This window comes from Eumetopias jubatus, unplaced genomic scaffold (genome assembly GCF_037043125.1).
Source record: "Eumetopias jubatus isolate StellerSeaLion01/CBP00866 unplaced genomic scaffold, mEumJub1_p1.0 scaffold_7, whole genome shotgun sequence".
Lineage (NCBI taxonomy): Eukaryota > Metazoa > Chordata > Mammalia > Carnivora > Otariidae > Eumetopias > Eumetopias jubatus.
Window position 1 is genome coordinate 111,782,100 of NW_028274813.1, and position 24,925 is coordinate 111,807,024.

A 24,925-nucleotide genomic window follows, 5' to 3' on the forward strand; every position below is an offset into this window, starting at 1 on the left:
ATAAAAAGGATAATAACCCAGCCTGGACAACTCTGATTTATCCCAGGAATCCTAGGTTTGTTTAGCCTGGAACAATTCAGTATGGTCACTTGAACAAATTTTAATGAGAAAAACATTTCAATAGAGAGGAGCTGTTCCTAAATATCAGTCATCATTCATGATTTTAAAAAGAAGACATTAGGAAAATAGGCACAAAAGGGAAGTATATTAATCTAGTAAATCTATAAAAACACCTGTAGGAGATATCATAGTTCATGCTGAAATGTTGAAAAAAATTCCCTTTTAGATAGAATTCAAGACATGGATATCTGTTATTTTTACTTCTGTTCAACATAATACTGAGGATGATCCTAGCCAGTAGTATAAAGTATCATAGCTGTAAGGGAGATGATAAACAATTAATATTCACTGATGATATGAATTGTGTACATAGGAAATCCAAAGGAATCTACAGATAAGTTAATTTAGAAAGACTGTAAAAATGTTTTATTTTTTTCTGTTCATATTTACACACATATCTTTGACCCAATAATTCCACTTCCAGGTATGTACCTAGTAGAAAGAAATATGCACATCTAAATTGAAAGTCATAAGCATGCTCGTAGCATTATTTATAATAACTCCAACCTACGAACAACCCTATAATTATGGTTATAATTGTGGTATATTTCTGTAATAACTTCAACAAAAAATAAATTAGAGCTGCAACTGACTACATAGATGAATCTTAAAAACCATCATATCGAGTGATAGGAAGGCCTCTAAATACCTTATGTCCTATATGATTTTGTTTATACGCAATTCAAAAACAGGCAAAACTAAGCCATATTGTTTAAGGATGCATATTTAGGTGGTAAAACTATAAAGAAAAATAGGATAGTGATTATACCTCAGGGGAAGAGGAGTTTGTTACTGAGAAGGGATGTTGGAGTGTTTCTGAAGCACTAGCTGTATTCTAGTTCTTGTCCTAGGTTGATTATACATAGGTGTTTGCTTTATAACAATTTGTAAGCTGCCCATTGATGTGTATGCACTTTTCTAGAATTGTGTTATATCACAATAAAAATAACTTTAAAACACATTTGTACACAGAGGAAAAGGAACAACCTTAAAAGGGAAAGATCTGGTTTGTTTTCTGGATTGTTTTAGGTTTAATAGTGTCTTTGGTTACCAGAAGTAAATCAACATTTTGCCAAGACAGTTTCCTCACATCCGTCCTAAACTTGGACCATGTCAGCTCATTTTATCAACCTCCACTACCTTTCTGGTTCCTACCACATCAAAGCTGTACCCTCAGACTTTTGAAAACCTTCGATACCTTCACTCTGTTCTGTATGTCTCTACTTACTTCTCTACGTTCTGTCAGGATGCCCTTGACTATTCAGGCCCCGATCTTCTCAAGAGCTGTATTTTATACAAATTCAGAGAGCATCAGTAATATTTCATTCTGGGGTTGTACTCACAGACGTCATGTACAATCCTGTATCATATGCAACTCATCTGATCCCCCTAGGATCACCTTAATGTCTGAATTCTTAACACATTTACTGGTAAGTCATTTTAACTTCTTGAAGTTAGTTGCTGTTTTCTATACATAACTGACATTCTCCTCCTCCCTTTTGTACACTTAGCATGTCGTATTGAAATAGTTGTCCATCTCTTTTCTTCACAGCCATAAACACTGCCACTGACCAGCACAGTTCCCACATGGAGTTACTTCATATGTGAGGGAACTGTGTAAAAATGGATATTAAATATATACTGTCCTGTATTTTGATGCCTTATTCTTAGTTTTAGCATAGCTAGATTTTAAATATACTTTTTTGGTTTATAAGCTTTCAACATTTATGACTTAAGGACTTCATTAAATATATTGAGACATCGTTATCAAAATAATAAAATACCATTTTAAAATATTTTGTATGTATTTTTCATATTTCTCTTTAGTTGGAATCAGATCCACTATTGCATGAAACAAGTAGTTTGTTTCATTTTACTTACTAAGTTGTGCTGCTTCTGTGTAGCAGGAGGAAAAGACCATTGAGCAGAGGAGAGGGTGTAGACATTTCCCTTGCATGCACATATTTGGACAGAGGGCACAGAAGCCACTGTCTTCGTTTTCTTTGAAGTAAAATAGTCATTTCAGAAAATAATATTGGTTCTTGTCATTTTGGGGGCCATAGATCTTTTGGGAAAATAGTAAAAGCTTTGAAGCTTTTCCTCAGGTGGGGGTGGTGTGGAGAAATGCACATGTGTAAATAAGTTGTAAAGTTTTGGATATTGTAATGTTTTTGAAGATTCAGAAGCTTTAGGTTAGAAGAATTAGGTAAATTGAAATAATTCTAATCAAGCCAGGGAACGTGGACAGCTGCCTGTGAGGGAATAGTCATTAGTTTCTTCTTAAAATATTTGGCATAGTTTCAGATCTACCTTAAAAGTTTGTATGAGAATAAAATTTATTTCTCAGAAAACCCTTTTGATTAGCAAAATGTTGATAATGGTCAAAGCTGGATGAAGGGTATGTGGGAGTTCAATTTACTGTTCTTTCGACTTTAGTATATTTAAATTTTTTTGTAATGGGGTGTGAGTCTTTTGGGAAGATGACATAGATTATTGTGTTTCTGTTACAATTGTGCTAGTTCAGGCCTAGAAGGAGTTATCTTGCATCTGTTTCACTGAGGTTCATTTCTTAATATATTTGCTTTTGTCGTGGCTCAGAACCAGAAAGGATAAAGTATGAAGGAACAAATGGCAGAAAGTTTTTCAAAAATTATGCAATAAGATAAAGAAGAATGAAACCTTGCCATTTGCAACAACATGGATAGAGCTAGAGAGTATAAATGAGTCAGAGATAAATACATATGATTTCATTCATATGTGGAATTTAAGAAACAAAAGGAGCAAAGGGAAAAAGCGACAGAGGCAAACCAAGAAATAGACTCTTAACTATAAAGAACAAACGGGTGGTTACCAGGGGGGAGGTGGGTGCGGGGTTGGGTTAAATAGGTGATGGGGATTAAGGAGTACCTGTGTTGTGATGAGCACTGGGTATTATATGGAAGTGTTCAATCACTATATTGTATACCTGAAAGTAATATTTACACTCTATGTTAACTTTAAACTTCAAAATAAAAACTTTAAAAAGTTATGTAATAACGGGGTGTCTGGCAGCTCAGTCAGTAGAACATGTGACTCTGGATCTCAGGGTCGTGAGTTCAAGCCCCATGTTGGGTGTAGAGACTATTTAAAAATGTAGTCTTTAAAAAAAAAAAAACAAAATTTTTGTACTGCAACTTGTTTAGTAGCTTCTTTGTTAAGTGGTCTCTTGCTCAGCAGTAAGCAAGCTCAGGATCATGCGTTTTTTGTTTTTTTTTTTTTTAATTAGGTTGATTTTCTCATAGGAGAAAAGTCTTATAATCTCAGAAAGTATTTTTAAAAAAAATACATGACCGGGGCACCTGGGTGGCCCAGTGGGTTAAGCATCTGCCTTTGGCTCAGGTCATGATCCCAGGGTCCTGCTGCCTCCCCTGCCCCGCCCTCTCTCTCTCTCAAATAAATAAAATCTTTAAAAAAAATAAATACATGACCAGTATGTTTATTTTGCTATAAACCACATAAATACATTAATATTAAAATGAGAACTAAACTTTTTAGATTAGCATAAAAAAGCACAAAACTTTTAAAACAAGTTTTTATAGACATCTTTTTTCTTATGAGGGCCAAAAGTCTTCCTTAGAAAAAAGATTTTCTATCCCTAAGTCCTTACTTTTCTATCCCTAAGTTTTAGTTCTCTGGAATTCTGAACTTTACCTGGTACAGGTTCATATGTGTACCAGTCATTTTACATTCTCACTTTAGTCCTTCTTTTAAAAGAATACCATTAAAAACCACATTCTACTTGAAGAGCCCTTTTTAGATTTAAATTTTTATCAAAGTAACAGGTTTTTAAAAGTCTAATAGTTTTAGTGTTTTAAATGACAACTCTTGCTCCAGATCTTCAGTTTTAGTCAATCTCATTCCCTAGAAGAGAGAACTGTTGTTGGCTTTACTATTTCTTATACTACTATACTGCATCTCCTGGCTTCTTTCTATGAAATATGAGGATTAAGCTTTGAAACTAATGTTTATATGTGGGAAAGCCTTCTCTCTTAGTGTATTTTTTACTCTGTTGTTCAGTTGTACCGTTCTAAGACTCCTTCATAGTCTATTATTTTTGCTTTTCATAAATATCACAGTTTTTATTCATCCATATGATTTAAACAAACTTAAGCTGTTCCTTTGCTCCTTTGACATTTTTGCCCAAGGATACTTTTTCTAAAAGAAAAATTACACCATTAGAAGCAGGTTAATAGGACCCAAAGAATAGTTGAAATCGCAATTCCTGGAAGAGATGTTGGAGTCACAGACCTTTTTCAGTGCTTTATCAGAACTATAATTAAGGTATAGGATAATTGTGACCTTTTGAAATTGAAGTCTGGTACCCATGAAATGCCACACGAGAATAATGAAGTAAAATAAAAGTGTGTGTACATGCATGTTATACATGGACATATATAATTATTTTTATTCGTTTTCATGTATGTGTGTGTTTTTGTTCCCTCTTAGACTATAGCATTAGATAACGGACTTGTTACAAATAATACATAATGGGAACATTAAAAACCTGTAAGGATTGAACTCTGAACAGCCTCAGAACATACAGTAGAAAAGCACACTATATAACTTTAAATTAGCTTAACCTTTTTGCTTTTCTGATTCTGTTGTGAAAATAAGTACGTCTTCAACAGTGGTCTTTTTATGAAGTGTGAAGATGTAGAGGCTTTTTTTTTTAAAAGATTTATTTATTTGAGAGAGCAAGAATGAGAGAGAGATAGAGAGAGCACATGAAAGGGGGGAGGGTCAGAGGGAGAAGCAGGCTCCTCGCTGAGCAGGGAGCCCGATGCAGGACTCGATCCCAGGGTCCTGGGATCATGACCTGAGCCGAAGGCAGTCGCTTAACCAACTGAGCCACCCAGGTGCCCAATGTAGAGGCTTTTAAGGTAAACTCCTAATGGCAAAATTAAATATTGAAGTGGCAAACAATGATGCTACCATCATTCAGAATTCAAAAAGAAACATAGCCAGCTATGTACCCTACCAAGCGTGTCTCCTTTCCCCACAATCACACACAGTTCTTAGGCCATAACTGTTAGTGCCTTAAAATTTAATTAAAATTGTTTGGTATATTTCTGTCCAGAAGTCAAGTAAAATGAGAAATTAAGATCTAGATATTCTGGAAAGTTGGCTAATTAAGTGCCGGTTTGCTTAACCATATTTTGGTAAACATGCTAAATGAACAGAAAACCTTAGAGAAGAGGATTTAAAATCTCTACTGAGAAACCTCTCCAGTTGCCCTTCTAACAACCTTAATCTAGAGAAGTCTAGGCCATGTGATAGATGAGGTGGGGTTACTCTAATTCTACCCTTCCCTGACTGAGGAAAGACTGCACTAAAGGAAAGACCACACTGCTATTCTTATTTCTGTTTTCATCAAATGAATAGTTTTCTCAAAAAGGGGTGGGTGGCAAGAGTTAAAGGAAAGGAGGGAAGCAATGTCGTAGGATAAGCTTTGCAGCTATTTAGTAAAGTCATAGAAGCAGAAAGATGTGTCTTAACTGATTAAACTAGATACCTGAACAGCAATGCTTCACACTGAATCAGTCTCTTCATTTTGGCCTGTTTCGCATGAGGGAGGATGTAACTAAAGGACTTTTCAAATAGTGACCAGGTAAACAAAGTATGGGAGTTAAGAATCCACCCATATTCTTGAGCATAGTAGTTTTAATAAAACTATCATAATTAGAAAGAAAAAGCTTCTTTGTTCTCTTAAGGAAATTAAACATAGACTGTGAGATGAGGGATCAAAGATGAATTGATGAAACAACAGAACAAGATAAAAAAGAAGCTGATGAAACTAAGAAGAAAAAAGGGACAGGTAATCTCACACAACTTAAACCACATTGGCAACAGCAAGAAACAGAGCAGATACTCTGGAAGATAGAGACATATAAGACAGGAAAAGGACAAAGAAGGAATTAGCAAATGGTAGACACAGAGGACAAATTAACAAAGACTAGGTACAAATCCGGGGGACACAGCCGTAATAACTAAAAAGGATCTTGAAGTGTTTGAGACCTGAATGCATTTTGAAAGAGAAAGATTGAGGGGCGCCTGGGTGGCTCAGTTGTTAAGCGTCTGCCTTTGGCTCAGGTCATGATCCCGGGATCCTGGGATTGAGCCCCACGTCGGGCTCAAGCCTGCTTCTTCCTCTCCCACTCCCCCTGTTTGTTTTCCTGCTCTCACTGTCTCTCTCTCTCTCAAATAAATAAATAAATAAATAAATAAATAAATAAATCTTTAAAAAAAGAGAAAGTTTGAATGCTAAGATAAAGCCTACAGAACTACTAAATTTCAAGAATGAAGAAAACAAAATTATAAATATGCCAATTGAAAAAGGATTTGAATTATAAAATGAGAAAAATTATTTTGACCACAGACTTCAATGACAATAGGTACCAGAAGGAAATGGATGCTGTCAGTATAAAGAATATGGGGGCGGGGGAGACACATTTTGGCCAAAGTAAGCATTTGAATTATGTCTGAGTAATTAGGTAATCAGGTTAAGGAACAAAAAAAGTTTTTACCATTCTTGAAAGGAAAGCTATATAATGTAAAAGCAATGTATATGATTAGTGAAACAATTACATAAAATGATAATCAGGGGCGCCTGGGTGGCTCAGCCCTTAAGCGCTTGCCTTCTGCTCAGGTCATGATCCCAGGGTCCTGGGATCGAGCCCCGCATCAGACTCCCTGCTTGGTGGGGAGTCTCCTTCTCCCTCACACTCCCCTTGCTTGTGTTCCCTCTTTCACTGTCTCTCTCTCCATCAAATAAATAAATAAAATCTTTTAAAAAGATTTAAAAATCTTTTATTTAAAAATTTAAAAGTGCCCAATATATTTAAAGTCGACAACTTAAGAAATAAACTTAAGTACTGATTTTAAGTGCTTAGTGAAAATAAATTAGATTTCAATATTTCCAAATAACTATTACAGTCATTGGTAGAACATGTAATAAAAACAAAACAAAATTTTAAAATGTTAAATTTCTTATAAAATGGAACTTAATAAAAGAAAAAGATTTCTAGGCCCATTATGTCTGACCATATGAGTGGATTCTTAAACTCCCCATTCTGTTTATCTGTGCAGTAATTGAGAGTTCTCTGAAGTCTTCAGAGTGTCTCAAAAAGTTGATAAACCCATTACAGTCTGAAATATGCCTAAAGCAAAGGAATTCAGATTTGTTACTGTGGATTATCTTTAAGAAGTTACTCTACTTCGGTTCCTCTTTAAAAAAAAATGATTATAATAAGATTCTTCTAGATACTGGGGCTACAGCAATAATAAGATAGTCCTCATGGGGTTTACACCCTAGCAGAGAAAACGTAAATGATTTCAGAGTTGATCATGTGATTAGGTGTTGTGCAAGAGCACAAAGTACCATGAGAAGGTTATACCAGGAACCTTACCTAATTTGGGGGCCACAGTGGGGAGGAACTGAGCGTTAAGCTGAGACCTAAAGGTAGGAGGAAGTGTTTGGGGTAGTTGAAACACCGTTCAGCAAATGGTTAGCTATTTAGATTAAAATGAAATAGAATCCCAGGACACCTGGGTGACTGGGTTGAGCGGCTGCCTTTGGTTCCCATCGGTTCCCATCCTGATCCTGGGGTCCTGGGATGGGGTCCCGCATCAGGCTCCTTTCCTTGCTCAGCAAGGAGCCTGCTTCTTCCTCTGCCTGCCGCTCCCCCTGCTTGTGTGCTCCCTCTCTCTCTCTCACTTTCACAAATCTAAAAAAAAAAAAAAAAAAAACGGAATCCCAACTTTATTCCTTATTACACAAAAATAATTTCCTGTGAATCAACAGTTTTAATGGAAAACAGTTTAAGCCTAAATAAATCATGGATGAATTTTTATAATCTTTAGGTAATGAGATCTTGTAAAGCTTGATATGAAGTCCAGAACTCACAACAGGGTTGCATGATCAGTATGCCTACATGACAATTAAATGTGACAGTTAAACATCATTAAACAAGGTTGAGGGCAAACTAGAAACTGAGGGGAAGAAAGTAGTCCATGAGAAGGTCTACCCTTTCTGTTGACATAGTGAACTCATAAATTAATAGTAAGATCTTCACAGAAAAATGTGTTCAGCCTCAGTAACAAAGAAATGCAAGTTAAGTCTAGATATTTTCCCCCAATCAGATGGGCCAAGATTTTCATTTAGAATTATTTATATGTGGAACATTTAAATGTCCCTTAGTATAAGGCTAGTTAGGTAAATTACAGTACATACCTACAGTGGAATATTATGTAGTGATGAAAACTTATGCTTATTGACAAATATCTTAATGTATTGCTTACTGAAGGTTATAAATCTGCAGTAAATACTATTTACATGAAATTATAGACACATGTCTTTTTGGCTGTATATGCATAGAATGGTGTCTAGAATATCACCAGAGTATTAGGAGTTACTAATTTCATGTAGTCAAATTTGGATGGCAGAAGTTTCTCTTCTTATGAGCATGAATATTTTTTCTAAACACGAGGTGTTTAATCGCTTTACCTGTTCATATTTAGTAGCTTCATATGCTTTCTACTTTTTTTTTTAAAATATTTTATTTATTTATTTGACAGATACAAATCAAGAGAGGGAACACAAGCAGGGGGAGTGGGAGAGGGAGAAGAGGGCTTCCCGCTGAGCAGGGAGCCTGAGGGGGAGCTCGATCCCAGGACCCTGGGATCATGACCTGAGCAGACGTTTAACGACTGAGCCACCCAGGCGCCCCTGCTTTCTACTTTTCAAATAAAACTTGACATTTTAGGTTTTCTGAGAGATAATTAGAAGGAAAGCATTTGATTTTCTGCTCTATATAATTTGATTAGCTGAATTATCAGTGACAACTTTATGTGAGTTCCCCTTTTATAATGTGTTGACATTTTGATTAATAATTTGATCATTGAAACATTCTGCAGTTATTTATAAATAGATGTTTGTTAGTCTTGGGAGAGTGATGTGATTTGTTCTCATTTGAGTGATTTTCCTAGAGATATAGTAAGTACTTTGACACAAAACCTGAACAAGACCTGCATTAAAAATAATTGGAAATCTCCTTTGAGTATCACTTATTTTTTAAGTTGAGAACCTCTTTTTTGTACGTAAAGAATAAACCTATTTTATGAAAAGTTAAGTATATAGATTATTTGATATAAAAACATTTTAAGATACACTTTTTTGTTTCCTCCCTCCCCTTTGCTAGTAAATTAAAAATTATTTTTAAAAAAATTTAGAAATGAAATCTGTTTTGTAGAATGAGACACGTAAGTGATTTGTGGGGTAAGATATGCTTTGTAGGTAGTTTACTTGCTAATATATTTAAGCTGGTGTAACTAAAATTATTAATAAAGTCATTTGTTTAAAATATTAGCCTAGCCTTTTAAAATACTATTGCTCTTCATTAAAGTACACTAGAGATAGTACAGCTTTCATTCTAAATTTTAGTTGTAGTACTGTTAAAATTCTAATAGGTTAACTTCCCAGAATGAAAACGAAGTAAAAAATACCAAAATAGCAACAAAAACTTAATCTGCTTTACACACACACACACACACACACACACACACACACACACACACACACACACACACACACACACACTTCTGTTTTGCTACAGTTTGTAGCCATACACCTCCTTTCCTCTGAGCCAAAAAGGTTATGATCTGGGTTTATTTTAATTCAGTTCATTGCTGTTCCCTATAGAAAATCAGGTTTTTGGAGAGCTCTAACAGTGTGCTATTGCTGGGCTCTCATCCTTTCTGTTTAAATAATGCAGGTACTTTGATGGAAACCTGGAGAAGCTCTTTGCTGAGTGTCATGTAATTAATCCAAGTAAAAAGTCTCGAACACGCCAGATGAATACAAGGTCATCAGCACAGGATATGCCTTGTCAGATCTGCTACTTGAACTACCCTAACTCGGTGAGTATCTGGTAGTTTAAGGCTAGCACTAACTCTCTGTTTCAGAGGGTAAATCAACTTAAATTATTTAAACCAAGGAAGATCTGGGAGTCTGGGATTGTATTGTAGTAAAACAATAACCTATCAGAATATTAAGGATAAAGGAAAGGAAGAGAAAGAATAGAGCTTGTTCTTTCCCCTTCTTCCCCGTTTGCTTTTTAAAGCAGCAGCTTGTCATTAAACACCTAAATCTATTTTGAGTTTATTTTGCTATCATGGGAGAATTGTTTAATAGGTGGGCAGTGAGTAGAATTATTTTTTATCCAAAATAAGGTAGATTTAAAACTAACATTTTAAAATAAATATCCAAAACACTAATAAAATGTCTTTAATAGTATTTTACTAGGGAGCTTTCAAGATTTTTCATAACAGAAGAGTTTCACTTATACAGATCCATTCTGATGGAAATTCTTAAATATAGCAAGTGGTGACAGAGTTGGAGCAGACACTGGGACCAGTTAATTGAGTGAAAGTATCCCCCTTAAAACCCATTGAATATAGACGATTTATTTTGGTGTGTCTAGTAAAGAATTTTAGGCTTAAACATAATCTTCCTATGAAGGCCTTACTTTAGTAACTACAAGAAAATACTATTTGTGGCATAAATGTATTTACTCACTTGGAATTCACCTCTTTAAGATATTTCAAGATATCTAAGAAATAACTTAATTCTAACTATCTTATTCATATTCTCTGCTTTAATAGTTAAGCAGCTCTTTCTAATAATTACTATATACAAAGTCTTTGTCACCAGTATTTTGACACATTGAAGTTTTTTCATTGTTTTTTTAGAAGTTTATATATGTATTTCTGTAGAGGCCCATTTGAAGGGAACCAATTTGCTCACATCCAAGTGCTTAGAAAAGAGGTTTTAAAAGAAAATTAAGTACCCTTAGGGAAATAGAACAATGAGTTAAAATAACTTTGTAGGTAAAGTGTTGAGTTGAATTTCCAAATGTTCAAGTTTTGATTATAGCTCTGATGCTAATTATTTGGCTTTGTATAATTATTAAATCTCACTGGGTCTGAGTTATTTTTATCTTTCAAATGAGTTAAGATATTCTTTCAGATCTCTGCTATTCTGAGAATTGTATAATTTCCCTCCTTTAAATCACAGTCTTAAGTTGAGTATTTAAAAAAAAAACATTACTATTAAAAATAATTAAATTCATGTTTTGACTATTTTATTGTCTGTCTTTAAGTTAAATTCTCTTTGCCAGGTGACATTTGTATAGTTCATAAGTTTCTGTGAGGTAATACTGAGACCCAAGGAATTTGTCCCAGATTATACAGGGTTTCCTTATTCCCTGGCATTTCTCCTCCTGCTCTATTATAACCAGCTCCTCCCTCGTTTAAATCTTAAATGTAATTTGAATACTGAAGCTAGCTGCTTACAAATATCCCCTATAACTTTCTCAGTGCCCTTGGTATTGTCTAACAGTCTTAACAAATTAGAATTAAAAATCAAGACTGGAGATTTGCATTGTAAATTTTGCTTGCACTTGTAACTGATGATAGAGAACCTGCTATTCATTTATTCAATGCACCAGGCACTATTTTAAGTGTTAGAAACACAATGGAGAATAAAGGCATAATGCCTGCTTCAGATAATTTACAGATTAGCTGGGTAGATAAGTAAAATGACATATTCAGAAAGAAAGGTAAGCACTTGAATAGGGCATGATACTGTGGGAACGTGTTGGAGAGAGACACCTAACCCAGTGTCAGATCAGGGAGAATTTCCCACAGAAATTGACCTGTGAAATAACCTTTGAAAGTGTGATAGTCAGGTGAACCAGGAAAATAGAGCAATACAGAAGCCAGAGGAAGAGACTGTACCTCCAAGAATGGTAAAAACATTGCAAAAAACTTCAAAGAATCGAAAAGTGAATTTGCAATTAACAACATGAAGTTTACCAATGCTATTGGAAAGTTAATTTAAGTAGTATGGTAAGATGAGACACCACACTGCATGGGCTGAAAAATCATTGACTTGAAGATGGGAAAGGAAGTGGAGGCACTAAAGATGAACAAATTGCTCTTTAAAGGAAGTTTGGCTATGTAAATGACAGGACAAGAAAGCAAACAGCAACATGGGTTGGAAAGTAAGTTAAAGAGTTATGGAAACTATGCCAAGTGTTATGAAAAATATAGGGTGATAAAACTAGGACTTCTTTTCTCATGGTTTTTAGACTAATATAGAAAGATAATTTTAACCTCTTCAGTTTTGCAAGTAAACGCCACCTGAGACGCCATGAAAGCTTTAATTGGGTGAATGACTTTTTTTTTTAACCTCTGTTGTACAATTCCCATGTTTCAGTTTCCATCACTCTCTTCAAACACTGATACTTGCCTTTTATTAATGTATATCTTCAATACCTTTATCTTTCCAGAAAGCAACTTTAGCTTTATACAGTGCCACATGCAAACAAGTTCAGCACTTCGGGGTTAACTATTGTGGGTGATCCCTTCTTTAAAAACAAGTTCCTGAGACTTTGGGGCACTTTTAAAGTTCATAAATTCCCCAACACATTGGCCGCAACACAAGGGTTTCTTAGCCCTGGCAACAGTCATTCACTTTATAATAATGTTGTTTTGAATTAAAGCATAAGATCTAGCTTTGCTAACACCCTCACTCTACTAGGGAATATAGGTTGGGCTGTGATATCTCATTTTTATGAAGTAAATAATTTGTATATTCTAAGAATCAGATATGTTACATAAAGGCAACTTTGACGATTGTGAGGATAATCCACCCTCCCATCCCTCAGCCCTTAGGCACCTCTGAATCCTTGTGCTGGGAATCTGAGTCCGAACCTATATTCCTTTTTAACTCATTCCATTTTTTGGTTGAGGGAACTGATGCCCTGATTATTCCGTTTTTTATAAACAAAATGACTTTAACTTTAGAGATTATATGAGCAACTTCTGATGGAGGAAAGATATTTCTTAATGTTCTTACTGCTGTTTGACATTAGTTGCTGTGTATGTAACATGGCAGGGATAAATGGACCCTTTAAGAGTTTATTCTTTCAATTCTTTTTTTAAAGGACCATTCATTTCTGTTTTAGGTAATACTTTGTGTATTTTTAGTGTATTCTGTGTCAGATTTATTTATGAATAAGTTTGCTGATAAGTAATCCTATCCCTTGAGTCAGGGACCCGAGTAGGTAAACACAAGGTAGTAAGGGAACAAGTATGTGAGAGGAGGACAGAAAGGGAAGTGGAACCGGATGGTGATACCCAGATAGTCCATGATAATGACACCACTCTTGAGCACGATAAATGTGTCTATACCACAGGTTAGTTTTTGCTTTATCTTTAGACATGTGTGTGTGATTTATTTTTCTAATTTATCTTGTTTGGTATTGTTATCTAATTAGAAGAATTATTGAAAAAGAGGCCTTTAAAGAATAAAAAGCTTTGTTTTTTTCTTATAATGATCGTTGGTGCACAAGTTCCCAAAGGTAGAGATGTTACTTGAAATGATCACTTGGTAACCATTGTGACCTGTGGTCTCTTAATCTCAAGGATTCTTTTTTTTTTTTTTAAGATTTTATTTATTCATTTGAGACACAGAGATACAGAGAGTGAGAGAGAGAGCATGAGCAGAGGGAGAGGGAGAAGCAGGCTTCCCGCTCAGCCAGGAGCCTGATGGACCCTGCATGACCTGAGCCGAAGGCAGACGCTTAACCATCTGAGCCACCCAGGCGCCCAATCTCAAGGATTCTTATCTGAAAAAAACAAAACAAAACAAAACAAAGCACATGAGGATGCATATGTATTTTTAAGTCATGAATAAAACATTTTAGAATTATTGATCTTTTACACTGCTATTATTGTCCTTTACAGAATGCTCCTTCTCATAGCCTTGAAAATCAGATGCTGTCCATTAGTGATCTGACAACAATTTAGTGCCAGATCTCCTTTACCAATGGGGAGTATTGAGAATAGATTCTTCTGTTTCCTAGATTTTTTTTTTAATGGATGAGAATATTGATTTCTAAAATACTTACCTTGTTCTGTGAATGAGTTAGAATCCTTGTCAATCTGAATAGCACCACATTTTAAGCTGGGTAGATATTTTCCATGTCATTTGATCCATAAGACTAGTCTCAGGACTTTGATACATTTTTTCCATATCTGCTTCTGGCCATTCTGTATATAGTTGATGTGCTATTGTATAGAATTTTGTATCCTAACTATTTGTATCTGAATATCATTAAGCAATATCAGAAATTTCATGAGCATTTTTCAAATAACAGCTAGTTAGAAAATGGAATGGAATAAAAAGTACCACTTAATGTGGGCCACAAAAAGAATGAAAGAGCTAGAAATAAACTTGGCAAGAAATGTGAAAGATCTGTTATGAAGAAAACTTTAAATACTAAAGGAGATAAAAAGATGACTTGAGTATTTGGAGAGATAGAATAATAGTAAAATATTGAAAAAGAAGACTAGATTGACGGGGGTAAGGAGGAACTAGTCCTACCAAATACAAGAATAATTAGTGCAGTGGAACAAGATAGAGTTAAATATGTGTGAGGGGAATTTGGTGTATTGTAGAAGGGGGCATTTCAAATAAGGTGATTTCAGTAAATGGTATTGGAACAACTTGGTTGCCATCTGGAGTAGAATCTTAAATTCCTTCCTAACTCTTTATATTAAAGTTAATTTAGAAGCCGGAAATTTTTAAAACTAATACACTTTGCTACATACAAGTAGAGAGCTTCTTCGTGGCAACAAAATGTGAGCATTCGGATTTAAAACAGAAAATATTTTCTATGCTTATAAGTGGCCAGTTTTCTAAATAGGTAACAATCCCCACTAAATCACTAAGGAAAAATATAAACCCAGTGGAAAAATGGGCAAAGTAGGTGAAGAGAGTGCACAGAAAAAGAAATATATAGCCTTAAATCTTCTTTCAGATGTTTAAACTTCACTCATAAAATAAATTAAAAACTAATGAAGTTACCTCATTTTCACCTGTTAGGCTGGCGAAATTCAAGGAGTTTTGATAATATACTATGTTGACAGGGTTGTTGGGAAACCAGGTTCTCTCGAACAGTATAAACTGCTACAACCTCTTTGAATGAAGCTTGATAATCTATTAAAGTGTAAATGTAAAGTAAAATGTATTTAATAATCTATTAAAATGTAAATATATTATAATGTCACTTGTACAAGTTAGTCCCAAGATGCATTTGCATGATCACAATGATGTATATATAGCCAGTGCAGTAGCATGGTGGAAGAAAAAAAAAATAGTCTAAATGTCCATTAATGGTGGATTGTTTAAATAAATTATGGTACCTTCACACAGACTGTGTAAGGGGGTGAACCCATGTGTACTAATGTAGAACCACGTGAGAAATCTATTAAATAATAATTAACCAAGATGAGAGTGTGTCCTACTCTTGCTGTGTGTACCTGTGTACGTTAGAACATGTCTGGCAGAATATGTAAGATATTGAAATAGCGATTACTTTCCTGAAGTAGAGGACAAGGTTGGGCATAAGGGAGACTTATTTTTCAGGGGCACCTGGGTGGCTCAGTTGGTTGAGTGTCTGCCTTTGGCTCAGGTCACAATCCCAGGGTTCTGGGATCGAGCCCTCCATCGGGCTCCCTGGTCCGTGGGGAACCTGCTTCTCCCTCTCCCTCTGCCGTTCCCACTGCTTGTGCTCTCTCGCTCTCTCTGTCAAATAAAATCTTTAAAAAAAAAATAAATTTAAAAAATGGAACTTATTTTTCAACATAAACTCATACTATTAAATAATTGTTTTTAACCATGAACCTGTATTACCTATTCATTTAAAAATATTTTAGAGTAAATATTGTAAAATATTCTTAGTTGAAACTGGTGACCGTTATTTGTATATTATAGGATATAATATACTTCATTTAACTTTCCATCAAATTAGTAGTATTTCAAATCATGTCAGTAATACAAGATTAGAACAAATGTTACTATTATTATTCTTAGCTATCTGAATAAATCTTTTGGTTTCCATAAGATTTTATTGATTATCTAGGTAAGCTATATTCTATGCAACTCAGAAGTCTATATTTGTGTGACATTTTTTGTGTGTGTGTGTGACATTTTTTAATACAGCTTTGAGATATAATTCACATACAATACAGTTCACTTAATTTAAAGGGGTTTTTAGTATAGTCACAGAGTTGTGCAGTCATTACCACAGTAAATTTTAGAACATTTTCATAACCCCAAAAAGAAACCTCGTCTCCTCTTAGAGTTGCTACCCCTTACCCTGCAAGCCACTCAATCTGAGGCAACCACTAATCGACTTTCTCTATGAATTTGCCTATTCTCTGGACTTTTCATATACATGGAAATCAAACAATATGTGGTCTATTGTGGCTGGCTTCTTTCATTTAGCATAATGTTTTCAAGGCTTACCTGCATTATGGTATATATCAATACTTCAGTCCTTTTTATGCCTGAATTCTTTTATATGGATATTCCACATTTTGTTTATCCATTCTTCAGTCAAAGGACATTTAGGTTGTGTCCACTTCGGGGCTACTATGGATAATTGTGCTGTGAATATTTGTATACAAGTTTTTCTGTGGAGCTATGTTTTCATTTCTTTTGGGTATATACCTAGGACCGGAATTGCTGGATCATGAGTATGTTTAATTGTTTGAGAAACTGCCAGTGTTTTCCAAAGCACCTGTACTATTTTACATTCCCACCAGCAGTGTATGAGGGTTCTAATTTATCCACATCCTTACCAACACTTGTTATTATCTTTTTGAATATAGCTGTCCTAGTGAGTGTGAAGTCCTGTCTCATTGTGGTTTTGATTTACATTTCTCTGATAAGTAAGGATTGTTAGCATCTTTTCATATGCTTATTGGTGTATAACATTCTTATATTTAATACGAACTTGTCTGCCTTTCCTAAAAATTACAAATATCTACTGTAGATGCATTTCTCATTAGTTAGGTATTTTATGTTAAATGTATTTGCATGTCTAAGTTTCACCACCAAGAAGTTTATTTTAGGAGACCAGCTAGTCTTGTCAAATTGGACATTTTAGCCACTTTGAGAAATGTGACCTAATTAATAGAGACTTACTGAGTAACTATGTATAGTGATTTTTCTGATAATGTCTTTTAAAAGTCCATGTATTATTTTTGTTGCAGTATTTCACTGGCCTTGAATGTGGACATAAGTTTTGTATGCAGTGCTGGAGCGAATATTTAACTACCAAAATAATGGAGGAAGGCATGGGACAGGTAAAGATGCCAATTTGATTTTTAGTGTTTGTTGAATTTCCTTCAGTGTTTCGACCTTTGCAGAAATATAAACAGGTGAAGCATTGTCAATTATGAATTGCATGGGGAACTTTTTTCTGTATTAAGACTAAAAGATAATTAAGGCTTTTTTTCTGTTTACAATGTGGCAGTCCAGTTAAAGATATAGTTCAGGGAATGTTTTCTCAGCAGCATTAGGATGTGTATATAGGCTAAACTTGAACAATTTTGTCAGGTGTCTTGCTTGTGCCTTTCAAGTTTTATATTGAGAAACCAATTATTCAGGTCAGCAGTTCTAGTTACCTTATGGTGATAAACACGCACATACATTTCCTTTAATAGAAAGGGAACAATTTAAGATCCTATAAATGTTAAGGTATTCTCAACCTACTGAAGTGCCTGGCGATGGTAAGCATTCAGTAAATATTTGTTGAATGAAGACATAGTTTAAATTTCAATCTTTTTCAGACTATTTCGTGTCCTGCTCATGGTTGTGATATCTTAGTGGATGACAACACAGTTATGTAAGTATTTTTGATAGATTATGCATGTTGAATATTGGTTAGTTGGTTAAACCAAATTAATTTTTGCTCAAACCTCAGAGGAGGTGGAATTTTTAGTTTGAAGAGACTTTCTAATCTACATTCCTTTGTTGTACAAAAGTTCATTTCTACCTTATTAGTTAAATGCCCAGACACTATTCTTGTAAACATATGGCAAAATACTGGGCAATATATGATGGCTAGATTTTAGTAAACCTTGGAATTGGAGAATAGGATATGTTGGTATGTCAGTTGAGGTCCTGTGGGAAGCAGATGCCAAGATAGGAGTTAAAAGGGAAGGAGATGTTGTGGGATAGCATCTGTGCAGGCTAAAGAGAAAAGAGTAGACACATTTTGATTCAGGTATGACACCTGTTAAAAGAGACAAGGAAGAAGGATTCAGTAGGAAGAGACGCTGACTATGGGGCAGCTGTGAGTCTCTGGCAGCCCTGGAGGGAACTCCACTCCATAGATTGCCTATAGACTAAGGAAGCAGAAATGGCTGGGCCATAATTCCCTTCCAGGCTCCATCATTCACTAGGAGGTACCCAGGGGGAATGTTCATTTGGAACACTGCTCCCAAAGGTACTACATCTGGAAGTTGTTGGCTAACTGCTCTTGAGAAAGGTTCTCTTAGGAAGGGAGAAAGAAAGTTGAAGAAACAAGCATAGATTTTAGTCCTGAACCTGTGGTGATATCCTGGGTTGTTTAATTCTTGAATCAGTGCTGTTTCATAGCTTCAGGCTACCTAATTGACTTCACTCTAGGAAGATAAACAGATTGAGGGCCTGAACTATCTGCAAACAAATTATGTAGTTAGTACTGGATAATTGCCTCTACAGAAAGGTTTGTCTGTGTTTAAGCACTGGGATTTGAAGGTAATAAAAGTAAAAACAGCCATGGACTTTAATGAGCAAATTTCCAAAGCTACCTACTAAAGCCTTAAATGGACTTAACCAATACAGTTTATATAGCTCACTGATTCCAGTTTATTAACCTCAACCTACTTTGGTTTACTAAAACATATTTACTATTGCTTGTTGTTCGCTCTATGTTAATACTGGTTCTATCTTTCAGTGAACCTTTTTTCCATTATTGTTTTAAGCTAGTAAAAATAAGTTATGTATCATCCTGAAGTACCACCATCCTTCCAGTTGTCTATATCTTATCCCTTGATACTTTGATTCCTTGTGTTCTTTCATCAATACATCAGTTTCATCAGTACATTTCATCAGTACAGGTCACTATATTCTTTTATCCATTATGCAAACACTTACTTGGAAGCATAAGGTATATTTCCTTCTCCCAAGGGGTTCATAATACTAAAACGCAGAGTTTAAATTTTATATATAGAGGCATGTATAAAGTACAGTTAGAAAGAAGCAAATTATTCCACCTGTAGAGGTTTGTTTTTTTTTTTTTTTTAAGATTTTAGTTAGTTGAGAATGAGCAAGAGAGAGAAAAGGAGCAAGGGGAGGGGCAGAGGGAGAAGCAGACTCCCCACTGATCGGGGAGCCCGATGCATCGGGCTCTATCCTGGGACTCCAGGATCATGACCTGAGCTGAAGGCAGATGCTTAACCGACTGAGCCACCCAGGCGCCCCTCCACCTGAAGAGTCTAAGGAGTAATATAAATGGGGTAAAAATTTGGATTGAGGGAGTGGAGGGTAACACTGCTTAAAGAATACCAATATTTTTAAAATATTTCATGAGCTTTTCTCTATTAAGTATTCTGTGGTGGCTAGAGTAGAGTGTAGCAGGTTATTAGAGATGAGGATAAAAGGACCTTGATAGTTTGAGTTTCATCATAGAAGGTTTAAGACTGTTATAATAAGATTTATATTTTGAGAAATACATTGTATTTGGCGGGGGTCAGGGACACCTGACTGGCTTAGTCAGAAGAGCATGTGACTCTTGATGGGGTCAAGCCCCATGTTGGGTATACAGATTACTAAAAATAAATGAGCTTAAAAAAAAAAATACAACTTTGGTATAGTGGAGGATAGTTTAGATTGGGGAGGCATTTGGATAGGGAGATGCGGCTATGAATTTATGAAAATGAATGAAATTTTTTTTGCGGGGAATGGAGTAAATATTTTCAACACATAAAATGAATGTGGCTAATATCATAAGGGCTCTTACAAATCAAGAAGAAGATAATCCTATGGAAAGCAGTTCACGATGAAAGAAGTTTGAAGAGCGCCTGGGTGGCTCAGTCGGCTAAGCAGCTGCCTTCGGCTCGGGTTATGATCCCAGGGTCCTGGGATCGAGCCCTGCGTCCCGCTCCTTGCTCAGCAAGGAGTCTGCTTCTCCTGCTGCTGCTCCCCCTGCTTGTGCGTGCGCCCGCCTCTCTCTCTCTCTCTCACAAATAAGTAAAATCTTAAAAAAAGAAAAGAAAAATTTGAATGCTAATAAACATTATGTAAATGTAAATCAGAATTTGATACTCCAATTTTAAAAAGTTGTGTTTTTTGTTTGCATTTTGGATTAGTAAGGATTAAACAGTTTGGTAAAACGTAATGTGAGAATATAGTACAGTAGAGAATATAAACTGTTGCAACCTTTTTGTAATGCAGTTTGACAATTTCTACAAATTTATATGCTCTTTGGCCTTTCATGAACTAATATCACTTTGAATATGTCATTCTACTGCCTTCATTGTTTCTGAAAAGTCAGCAGTTAATCTTATTGATCCCTGTTTGCTACTTTTTAAGATTTGCTGTGTCTTTAGCTTAAGATAGTTCAACTGTGATTTATCTAGATGTGGTTCTCTTTGTGTGTATCCTCTGGGGTTTCTTGTGCTCTTTAGATATGCAGCCTGGCACATAGCCTGGCACTTGCACAGAAAATTTGGAGAATACTTATAAGAGCATTTCAATGGTGATATCAGCTAGGGCTTGAGGATTAGGAAGAGGAATTTTTATTTTTACTTTATATCGTTGTATACTGTTGGTATATATCTTCCATTTTCTTTCTTATAAATAAATAATTGAAATATGCTTAACAGTTTTTTTTCTTAGTATGAAAGAAATGGACTCCTTCACAGTCACGGTATTATCATTTTTAATTTTTAAATTTGATAGATTAAAAAATAGTTTCTTGTTTTAATTTGAATTCAACTCATTTGGAACTTGACTTGAACCTGAAACCAGATCCTTTCCTGAACACACATTCTCCTATAACCTTCTCAAGTTGAAGCTAGCTTTTTCCCTGATATACCGTATGGTCAGGAGGCAGAGTCATTGTCTTAAGCCCTTAGTTTCTCTCCTTCAGTTTAAAATCCATGTATACCTTTGAGTCTTATGTTATCCAACTATGCTGTAGTCTTTTCTGCTTTTATTCGCTTGACTTCTTGGGTCGCTCCCACTTAATTATAGTGTTAACACCTCACTCTCTTTCTCCCAAGGTTTGCTGTCATCCAGTGTGATTTCACTGTCCATATGTATATTCTTTACCCTAACCCCTGTGGTTCTCAAAATGTAATCACTCAACCAGCAGCATCAGCATTACCTAGGAACTTGTTAAAAATGCACATTCTCAGGCCCAGATCCAGACTTACTGAATCAGAAACTCTGGGGATGGTGTCCGGCAATCTGAACAAGCTCTCCTAGTGTTGTTCTGATGTATGCTTGAGTTTGAGAACTACCTTTCATTTTCCTAATGTATTCATTTCCAGTAAAACTCCCTTTACCCAGATACCAACGCCCAAGGCCACCTCCCTAGGCCTATTTCAGATCTACTCCGGTTGACTTTGCCAAATCATCTTTTTCTGCCTCTTCCTAAAATATTGCTCTTTGGGGTTCTAGGTTTCTTCTCACTTTATACACTCTTCTTAATCATACATTGGACCCAGATTTGTATGTCCAGGTCAACTCTCTCTTCTGAGTTTGGAACCCACATATGCCACTGCCTATCAGGCATCTTCATATGTATATTCCTCAGGCTTTGCCTTGTCCAGTTCTCCTACCACCACCACCACCAAACTCATTCTTCTGTCTGCTCAGTATCGAGAGATGGTAACCACTAAGTGTTAAAGACTTGCCTAAATTAGAAGCCTGATGATATCCCTGATTCATTTTTCTCCCAGAATGATCCTTACACCACATTCTGTCATTTCCACATCCTAATTAGTCTTAAATCCATCCATTTCCCTCTGTTCCTACTGCCATTAACCTGATCCAGGCTGTCATATTCTCTTAGCTGGCAATCTGTGACTGGTTCGTGAGTGATTCCCTTAAATTGTTTCATCACCTTTCAGTTCTTCATTTCCATTCTGTATTGCTTACCTGTGCAGCTTCATCTCAACTTTTCTCACATTCTCTTTTCTAGCCATGTGAAACTTGGCTTCTTGAAAGTACTGTGCATTTTATTTGCATTTGGTTTGGTTTGACTTTGTTTACTTTTTCTGTAAGGTCTTTTGACTTATTTGCAAATACTCTCTTCCTATTTTGTTCTTCAGTTCTGTTAACCTACTCATCCTCTTAGTCATTCTTCAGGTCTTAGTTTAGATTTGCATTTTGGTTTGGGCAGATATCCTCTGTGCTCCTTATTTTGCCCATATTTCCCTTACTATACATTTTTGTAATTGCCTATTTCGTGTCTGTATTCTTTCTTAGACCATAAGCCGTATGACCCCAGACCCCCATTTATGTTCACTAAATGCCTATTTCCATTCAAGATGTGTGATCATAAATGCCTAAGATAAGTTATGTCATAGATTCTTTTTTTTATTCCTTAGCAATGGGTATGTAATACACATGTATCCTTGAATAAGTAATTGGAAATATATTATTCTCTCTTTTATAAGCATAGATCATCATTGTATACATTAGTGATGGATTTGTGCTATACCATCAAGGCTATTTGGCTAAGTGGGTCTCCCCTACACAATGTTATACCTCCACAGTCAGGAGGGTAATGGATACTTTGAGAATTTTTCTTTGTCCTAAGATTTGTCCTTGATGTTTTCATGGACTAATGAAAATCATTTCTCTAAATTATTTATCACTTGAGACCAAATAAATATTCATCTATTTTTATTTGTCTTAGCACTTAGTTATTTTTTTAATATAGTTGTTTTAGGGCCTAAATTTCTTTTCTGTGTATAGTTTCTCTATTAATCTTAGGGATGGTAAAGGTAACCTTGTATCTATTAAGTCTTTAAATACCTTCCAGTAATATTATTTAGTCTCATCTTGACTAATCATTGGTAGTGCTAACACATCTGGAATTGTGGTGTTCTAATTCAACATCCTAGGAGATGTTGCTAAAAAATTTTATGATTTATTTTCATATATGGAGGTTTTAAAACAGATGATGACAGGAACTCATTGCTCACTTCTAGCAAAATTAAACCAAATGCTTTTACTTGGAGCTTTAATGATACATAAGATTTTTAAAAAATGGTATATGAAAAATAAATTGTTCTATTTTTTATGTATTTAATTTTTAGATTTTTTATAAGCACTCTTTTACCCATCTTTATTACATATGACTTTAAACACTTCTCTACATTCAATACAAAGTAGATGTTACATTCATTCCCTGAAATGACTCTTCTCAAAGTAGAATGCAAGTAGCACTCTTACAGCCATTGTTACTACATTTGGTTTTAAATTCTCTTCTAAATGCCTTACAGAATGGATATTACATATATGCAGAAATAAATTGTTTTAAATTACATAATATAACTTAAATGCTATTTAATAGTTATTTTCTGTTCCATCAGCTGTAAGCAGTATATCTTAACTCCTTACTGTGGAAGGTGAAGAAATTGATGCCTCTTTGTTGTCATTCACTTTTATCTCTTTCACCTCCTAGTTTCTATTAGATATATAATTACTTTATGTTGCCAACTTTATAATTGTTTTTTTTCTGTTCTGGAACAGATTCTTTGATGTTTTGTCAATAAGTTTATTCACAAAATTGTAAACCAGTACTTTTGTAATATAACTACAGAAATACTACATCAAGTAGTTGAATGGATCCAGAAAGAAGTAAATGTAGTCTTCTAAGTCAGTGCTGCTCCAAGAAGAATATTCCTAACATCTTAACCATATGGTTTTTATTCTAACAGTATCTTAAAGGTTACAAATACAGTTAAGAAGCTGAAGTCATACGGTTTGTACCATCCGAGGCAAGAGACAGACTAAACTTTGATATGTGTTAATCTCAGTACTGTAAGCATCTCATCTTTGGAAAATCCTCATTCTTCAGTACAATAGGCTCAGTTTGCTGTATGTTGATTTTTATTTTACTTTCTTATTAAGTTTTTAAATATAGTGACTAAGGTATGTAAAGCACATAAAACTTTGTTTTACTAACCACCCAAATCAAGAACTTTTCCAGTACCCAGAGTGTTCATCCTTAGGCGCCTTACCAGACGGGATCCATCTCACCCTTGTTCCCTGTCATGATTTCTGTCACCATCAGTTAGTTTTGCCTGTTCTTGAGCCTCATTTATATGGGATCATGTAGCATGTATTCTTCTTGTGAGTGTGTATCTGCTTCAGTTAACGTAATTAATGTCTTTGAGATATGTACATGTATTAAATATATCTATGTTTTTAGGTTTGTTTTTTTTTTTCATTATGACTAATGTATTTCATTCTCCTGAGAGAAGACATTGGGAGTTTTTTGGTTTGTTTGCTTGGTTTTGACTACTATGAAAAAGCCAGAAAGAGTATTTTATATGTGGGGCGCCTGGGTGGCTCAGTTGGTTAAGCGACTGCCTTCGGCTCAGGTCATGATCCCAGGGTCCTGGGATTGAGCCCCGCATCGGCCTCCCTGCTCGGCGAGAGCCTGCTTCTCCCTCTGACCCTCTCCCCTCTCATGCTGTTTCTTTTTCGCTCACTCTCTAATAAATAAATAAATAAAATCTTAAAAAAAATATTTTATATGTGTCTTTTGATGAACATGCACTGACTTCTTTTGAGTATATACTCAGAAGTGAGGTTTTAGCTTCAATAGATACTGCCAAGTCGTTTTCCAAA

The 24,925-nt window shown here is 35.2% G+C and overlaps 1 protein-coding gene across 1 annotated transcript in view; it reads left to right on the forward strand.

Moving 5' to 3' along the window:
• The window catches only part of ARIH1 (ariadne RBR E3 ubiquitin protein ligase 1), a 118,494-nt gene that overhangs the window by 61,687 nt on the left and 31,882 nt on the right, over nt 1–24,925 (forward strand). Inside the window, exons 3-5 of the mRNA XM_028099920.2 lie at nt 9,930–10,074; nt 17,281–17,373; nt 17,860–17,915. Coding sequence (XP_027955721.1) covers nt 9,930–10,074; nt 17,281–17,373; nt 17,860–17,915 — 294 coding nt within the window. The remainder of the gene's footprint in view (nt 1–9,929; nt 10,075–17,280; nt 17,374–17,859; nt 17,916–24,925) is intronic.